This window comes from Castanea sativa, chromosome 9 (assembly GCF_040712315.1).
Source record: "Castanea sativa cultivar Marrone di Chiusa Pesio chromosome 9, ASM4071231v1".
NCBI lineage: Eukaryota > Viridiplantae > Streptophyta > Magnoliopsida > Fagales > Fagaceae > Castanea > Castanea sativa.
In genome coordinates this window covers 24,577,906-24,585,786 of record NC_134021.1, presented here as the reverse complement: position 1 = coordinate 24,585,786, position 7,881 = coordinate 24,577,906, and the positions used below count along the sequence as shown (strand labels likewise).

General features: G+C 33.3%; 1 protein-coding gene across 2 annotated transcripts; it reads left to right on the top strand.

Annotated features, from left to right (window-relative positions):
* Nucleotides 1-1,349: 1,349 nt before the first annotated feature.
* On the top strand, nt 1,350-7,528 carry LOC142610597 (E3 ubiquitin-protein ligase SINAT2). 2 transcript variants are annotated; one of them, XM_075782446.1, is made up of 4 exons: nt 1,350-1,489; nt 3,251-3,563; nt 5,117-5,503; nt 6,925-7,528. In XM_075782446.1, the coding sequence occupies exons 2-4, from the start codon at nt 3,354-3,356 to the stop codon at nt 7,243-7,245; spliced, it is 918 nt and encodes a 305-aa protein (XP_075638561.1). In that variant the 5' UTR covers nt 1,350-1,489; nt 3,251-3,353; the 3' UTR covers nt 7,246-7,528. The 2 variants fall into 2 exon arrangements, with proteins under 2 accessions (XP_075638561.1, XP_075638562.1); XM_075782447.1 differs by having other exon boundaries at nt 1,354-1,480.
* Nucleotides 7,529-7,881: the final 353 nt, after the last annotated feature.

Genomic DNA, 7,881 nt, shown 5'->3' with positions numbered 1-7,881 from the left:
TGAGCCTTTTGTCTAATTAAAGAAAATTACAAGTAACCAAGATCGTTTGGAATTATCAGAATCGTAAAATTCTACCGATTTTAAACAATCGTAGGATTCTTGAAAGATTCAGATCGTTTTGGGCAGGTGAGATTGTAAAATCGTAGGATTTATATCGAGATTTGACAACCTTGATCATGATGAAATTTGTCAACTCTAAACCTAACAAGTGAGAAATTAAGAAATTATATACATTTTTCAAGGACTAATAACAATAATTTCATTTGCATGAAAGTCAAATGAGAGATTATAAATAAAAGCATTCCAATTTGAATCCTCATGGCTTTCCCTTGTTCTTTTTCATTTTTTTTTCTTTGTTTCTTCCCAAAACAATGAGACACCGCTTTTTCTGCTCTAATTATGTGAGTTTCTAGTATTAGGTTGCTCTCACTTTACCTAAAAATAGTTTTTACTTTGTAAATAACAAAATACATTTTTAAATAGTTTTCATTCTTAAAAACACGTTTCTCAAGTTTTTAAAAAACACAAGCCAACACGGGGTTTTTAGTTAACAAAGCGACAAACCAAATTCAAGTTGAATGATCTTTATTTCAAGTTCTACCTATTTCACAGTTTAAATTTTATTTTCAGATTTATTTATTTAATGATAGTTAGGGGTGGAGGGTATTTTCTTAACCCAACAATCCATGCAACTTTAAATTTGTAAATTTTAATATTAAATATGAAATACACCAAAATAATCAAAAATTAAAAGGAGGGCATTCTCATAGTCATTGGTAGAAATCTCACAGTGCGGTACGACAATGATAATGCAAATGTAATAAATGAATGAAACGTGGCTGAAAATCACAGCGAGTTCAGTTTAAAAAAAAAAAAAAAAAAAATCACAGCGAGTTGTCCATACAACACAACAGTACGAAGAAATCTCATTATTCATTCATAAAAGTTAAAAAAAAATATATATATTTTTATAATATTTTTACAATAAATTATAAATGGTTAGTTGTTGTTGGTTCAAATTTAAATTTAATACTAAGACTTTCTTTCTCCAATAATAATAATTAATAAGAACTCGTCACTTAAAATTTGTAGTAAATATATTATAAAAATACAGAAGGCAAATTAAAAACGTCAACCGTGTAAAAAAAAAAAAAAAAAAAAGACACGGAGAGAATCCTAAAATTTCAAACGTTGCGTGCGGTAAGAGGCACTGGTCCACGGTCGAGAACCCGAACTAACTTAATATTAGAGTATTCCACAAAAGACGAAAATAAAATTACTTTCTCTCTTTCTTTTAAAAATTAAAATATAAAAAAGAAAAACCTTTTGTCGTAAAAAGCAAATTATATAAAAATCACATTTTCGCAAATTGTGATTTGTGGAAACAACATAGAGAGAGAGACAACAACAACAAAGACCCAGTAATGGTCGTCACCGATAAAAACAAGATACCATCTTCTTCAACGATTTCTATATCCGGGTAATTCGCGTAAGTTCCGGGCCTCGTGGCACAATTTTTAATTGCTTTTTCAAGAAATATTTATATCTATTTTGCCTTTTGGTTTCAAAATTTTTGTTGTCTTTTTCGTGATTCTGAGCAAAACTCATATAGTTTATGGTTTTAATCTGATGGTGTGCAGAGACATTTGGCTTGGAAATCTCAAATGGGTATATGTTTTTTTTTAAAAAAAAAATTGTGCTTTGTTCTGTGTTTGTTTTTTCCTTTGATTGGTAATGGATTTTGGATTTAGTTTGATTGAGTTTTGATTTGGTTTTTGTTCTGTTGCTAGATTTGATTGCATTGTTGATTTGTTTTTAAGTGGGAAAGGTAAATTTTGGCAAGACCCAGTTTTGCATCTGGTTGGAATTGGCTGAAATTTGTGTGGGGTTTTTTTTTTTTTTTTTTTTTTTTTTTTTTTTTTTTTTTTTTTGTTGTTCTTATTCCTTACTTTTATTCTTCGATGGTTGTTCTAAGTGGGAAAGGTAGTTTTTGGCACATCGAGCTTTAAATTTTATAAAAAGATATTTCTTTGATTGATATATTGAGATGGGCAACTGTTCTGGATTCTTATCTTGACTGTTTAGGTACTTGATTTAAACTGGAGAATGATAGTTTTTGGAAAAATTCAGTTTGGCACTTGGTTGAACATGCTAAGTTTGTTGGAATTGTGAAATGAGATTTGTCTTGTTTCATTGATTCGAGCATAGATTTTTGGCTGCTAATAGTTTATGCATATGGATATGGCTCTTTTGTCAAAACCCACTTTGAGTTTGTTTGCGTTTTGCTAAATTTGTAGGAGATTTGGTTAAATGAGGTATGGTGGAGGAATTGTGTGAAATTTTTTAGTTTTGGACTAAATGTGTTTGCTTTTCTCTTTATTGTTTACATTTTGTACAAATTTCTTGATCAGAAACACTCTTCATTTGGGGAATTTCATCTTTTGTAAACAACCTTCATCTGTGTTCTTTCCTCTTCTTGTTCTCGTTAAAAGTTTGCTAAAGGCATTGGTTGATATTAGTATAAATGTGCAATTTCCTAGAAGTGTTATGGTGGAACGGTGAATTTGTAAACTTATTTCAGTTGCTAAGCGCTGCTTCTTATATATCCTGTCTACTTTACATGTTTTTCATGGGGAGGATTTTCATTGACATCGTTGTACTGCAGAGTATAATTGACCTACTGGGGTTGTATGAAGCAAAACAATAGATTAACTTCTGAATGTTGCCTTGCTATCTTAAGTTGTTAGGATAAGTAACTAATTTTATCTGTTGGGAATTGGAGTATGGTATGCTCTAGTAGATAATAGTCCACTAATTCTTCAATAAGTGTCTGGAATAATAAGTTGTATCTATCTAGTTGGTGGACTTGTTGTCTCCCATCAAAAGTCAGAGTAGCACCTTTGAAATGTGAATTAAATAGGATAGCTGGGTTTTAAGCATACACGTAGGGTATTTTTTTGTGGGTTGTGAGTTTCCAGTCAGTTGATCAGGTATCTGTTCCAACTTATTTATAAAAAAAAAAAAAAACTTTTCCAACTTATCTGGTCCAAGTTATGTTTATACTGAAAGCAATAATAGGTTGCATTGATGACACTGCCCCAACTCCATCTTGTATGCATTACGTGCATCCCATTGCTATCATGCTATGTATATATTTCTTATTTGGTTCTTGTGTGAAAGTTTAAATGCATATTCCGCTATAATATATAAGTAATGTTCTTTCCCATTGATGTCTTCATATTTCTGACAGAACAACAGGGACATAGTTGCTTGGAAGAGAAATAAATGGGGAGTTGGTCACACTTCTGATTCTTAGTCATTGACCTAGAAATATAATTGGATTTGGATCAGCAATGGCTCCTGGAGGCAGTGCTTGCAAAGAAGTCCTTGAGTCTTATTCTACTGATTATGACATAGCAATGGCAAAGCTGGATAATAACAGTACACCTGCTAGAGCTACTACTGGCTCAGGTGGAAAACAAGGGATTTATTCGACTAATGGTGTGCATGAACTGCTTGAGTGCCCTGTCTGCACATGTTTGATGTACCCTCCAATTCACCAGGTATGATTTTAATTCCCCTATGTTGTATTCCTGATCTTATCTTTGATTTGTTTCAGAAAGTAGTACTCATTTTTCAGTGGATCTGTCTGATGTACATTTGGTTTTACTCCTTCAAGTACTATACAGTTATGCATGTAAGATCTTTTGGACTTATATAGTTCGAAAGATTGTTTTTCTGATGACTCTCCAATATATATGAGATTAGTAGAACTCTGTTTTCTACTCCACTTTTAAGGTTTTATTGAAGCTTGAAATGCTTCTTCAAACCAATTACTATATACCAGTAACTTTCCGAACATTATCAAATATACATATAATGTAGGATTGTTTCAGTTGAGAAGAGTAAAAGGAAAATCAAATTGTTGCGAAAGACACTCTTCTGGGTTGAATCATAATGGTAGTTTCTTTTTTCCTATATTTTTGGGGGTCTTGCTTAAAAAAAATGTCACTGTTAAATTACTGATTGTTCCAAAAGCTTAATGTATTAGGATATGATAAATTTAATCATTTAACTACAAATTTCTAACACCCCTTTATGTGTGGGCTCAAACTACTTGTTAATAGGTGAGGCCCAACACTTGGGATTTAAATGAGAGGTAGAATGGAGGAGACAAGGATCAAACTTAGGACCTATTGCTTTAATAATATGTTACATAACCAATTGTCCCAAAAGCTTAAGCTGTTAGGAAATAGTAAATTTAATCATTTAACTACACAATTCTAATAGTTACGATTAATTTTGTTATAATTGCATTATACTAATAGCTTAGCCTACAAGGAGTCTTGCCTTCTTAATATTCTCATTGCATATGGAATTAGTGGACTCGTGCTCATAGGAATTGAAGTTTAGGAGTGTCACAGAACTATGCATGTGTTTTTAGTATCATTAACAGCACCTATGCATTAATCAATGAGTCTTTGTACACTTTGTTAGTATTATAATTTTAATTGTTCCTAATAAATTTCTACATTGTAGATGTGTGATACACCTTGCGGAAGGAAGGTTAGTGTATAAGGCCCTTTTGCCTTATGAATGTATTATCAAGTGGTTAGATTTGGAGACCCTTTTTTTAGGTAGCTGAATAGCTTATGCACGAGAGAGGTTTTGGAAGCTTGGTTGCTGTATGGCTGGGTTGTATTTGGAATAAATTATAAAGTGCAAAAAAACTGTTTTATTTTGTGATGGTAGTAGAGAATCTTTTTGGTGCAAGTGATTTAACCTTTTAATTTGATTTTGGAAGATTAGCATTTTTGTCATTCAAATGTCTTGACTAATCTTTCCAAAATCGCATTAAAAGGTATGAATGTGACTTTCTTTTTATTAGCATTTTTATACCTATCAAACAAAAAAAACTAATTGACTATTCAATAACTTGTGACACCTTTCTTTGATAAACCAAGTTTGAATGTCATTTTAACCTATTGAAACTGGGAACAAAGAGTCTTGTCCATTTTCTCTTAACATTTGAAATTATTCTTTTTTGACACACACATGCACATGTACTCTGTAGGTTTCCTAAACTCTCCTTTTTATCTGAATTCTTAATTTGTAGTGTCCAAATGGCCACACGCTGTGTTCAAACTGCAAGATTAGAGTGCTCAACTGTTGCCCAACATGCCGCTATGATCTTGGAAATATAAGGTGTTTGGCTTTGGAGAAAGTTGCTGAATCATTGGAACTCCCATGTACATACCAGAGTTTGGGTTGTAATGATATCTTCCCATACTACAGCAAGCTTAAGCATGAGCAACATTGTCGATTCCGTCCATACAATTGCCCTTATGCCGGATCTGAGTGCTCTGTTACGGGTGATATCCCAACCCTTGTTGCACATCTCAAGGATGATCACAAGGTTGACATGCATGATGGCTGTACCTTCAACCATCGTTATGTTAAATCAAATCCACATGAAGTTGAAAATGCCACATGGATGTTAACTGTAAGTATTTTTTGCTCTGATTTTATAATCTAATTAGCTATATTGACCTGTGTAATTTCTCTGGACCACCCATTTCCATCTCTCTTCTTGTCTGTGTTTTATTGGCAGATGAGGGAGATGGCCTGGGTTCTGAGCTGTATGGTTCTCTAAATAAGTTTTTTTTTTTGGGGGGAAATGATATGATCCTACCTTATATCATATTTCTTACAACAACAACAACAATAAAGCCTTAATCCCAAACTGTTGGGGTTGGCTATGGATCCTCAACAAATTAGTTAGGGTTGAACTCATATATTCTTTTTCTCTATTCTATTTTTTTTTTTTTGAAGTCATACTCTTTGTTATTTCCTTAATTTACATGTCCTTTTGTATTACTTCTACTAATGTTATTTTTGGTCTTGCAATACCTTTTTTTAATTCCCTCAACTTATCCCATATTTCTTGTTTTTGTTTAATATATTTTGGTATCACTAACAGTGGATAAATGTTATTGATGATAGCAATATTTGGTCATTCTAAGCCATCGGGTGGAGTATAAGGTCGTGGATTCAAAACCCACTGGATGCATGTTTAATTAATCAAGCAAAAAATTATTAGACATTCCAAGCATGCATTATTGATGATAGTGATTATCTGACTCGATCTTAATTTAAAATGTGTTTAAATGAAATTATAAAAACGATTCCTAATTCCTTTGATGTTGGAAACTGGTAATAATTTGCTTTAGTGGTTTCATGAGCTTTAGTACAGACATTTTGAAGAACATATCTCATATTTCTGAAGGAATTCTTTGTCCTTGTCATTTTAACCAAATTGCATTGTAGCATTTAGTGGCATGAAGAGTGAATTTCTCCTTAGATTCAGCTCTTTATTACATTTTATTGGGGGTAAATTATAAATGTTCTCCTTGGGAGTAGGGGAATTAGCTTTTGGGAAACCATAACTATGGATAAATCATAAATGCTCCTTATGCTTTGGAGTAAAATGAAATCTTCATATTTTCCATTTTAATAGGTAGGGTCTCCCAAGTAATGCACATGTTTGCTTGATATGTGAAATTTAGCCCTCAATATCCTCAATGGGCCTTAAAGCTTCATGGGGAGGCCATAGAACAACTTTGTTTCATAACAGGTTAGCTTTGATCCTGCCTGTTCTGAGGGCTAAATTTGGTGCTTCATATGATACGTGCATGTCACATGGGGAATTTATCAAGTTGGGTTGAAATTTTGACAATTTCATTTTTACTTAAAACGACAAGGTTTGATGACTGTTTCTTAAGGAAAGGAAGTAGTAGTTATTCCCAACAACAAAGAGGCAATTTATAATTTGCTCTCTCTCTCTCTCTCTCTCTCTCTCTCTCTCTATGTGTTATGAAAAGCTATTGCACTCCCTATACAATATTTTAATTGACCTTTGTGCAGGTTTTCAATTGTTTTGGAAGACAATTCTGCTTGCATTTTGAGGCTTTCCAGCTTGGTATGGCACCAGTCTACATGGCCTTCCTAAGATTCATGGGTGATGAGAATGAGGCAAAGAAATTCAGCTATAGTTTGGAAGTTGGTGCAAATGGTCGTAAGCTCATATGGCAAGGAATTCCAAGGAGCATCCGTGATAGTCATAAGAAAGTACGTGACAGTCAAGATGGCCTTATTATTCAAAGGAATTTGGCTCTCTACTTTTCTGGTGCAGAAAGGGAAGAGCTGAAGTTGAGGGTTACCGGCCGAATATGGAAAGAAGAATAACAAAATGGATGGGTGGTGATTATTATGGCGATTGTACAGTAATTTTATGGGGTTGCTTGTTGTGGCAATGAGTGAAACTTTAGTTACTACAATTAGGCTTCTCTTTATGTTTACACGATGCCTCTGAAATTGATGCCTCTGTAATTGGGGTGGTATGTCAGCCGCCCTGCACTGGAGAGACTCCTATTGAAACTTAGTGTACAAGCTGGAAACATTAATTGGTCAAAATGTGGTGCTAAAAAGATTCATTTGGTACCATACAATGCATGTGTTTTACATCTTATTGTTCTTCTCCTGTTAATGTTTTGTGCAGAAAATTTAAATCTTTAGTTGTGGACTATGATTTGGACTTGGTTTGGATCTATTACCTCCAGTGTACTGAACTTGTTGTGATGTAACACGTTGTTAAAAGTGGACACATGTTATCATCTCAATTAGTTCATTGTATTGGAACCTAGCTACTTGAACCTATCATCATCCACCATCCTTCTCTCTTGACAAATGGCATTTTCACAATTGTTAATGTTCTATCATTTGTTAACTCTACTGCCTCTACTTATACGCCACTCCAGGATTGCTAAATGTCAAGCAATTAGTCCTTTCTATTTCCATTTGTTTTTATAGTTAAATGGATGA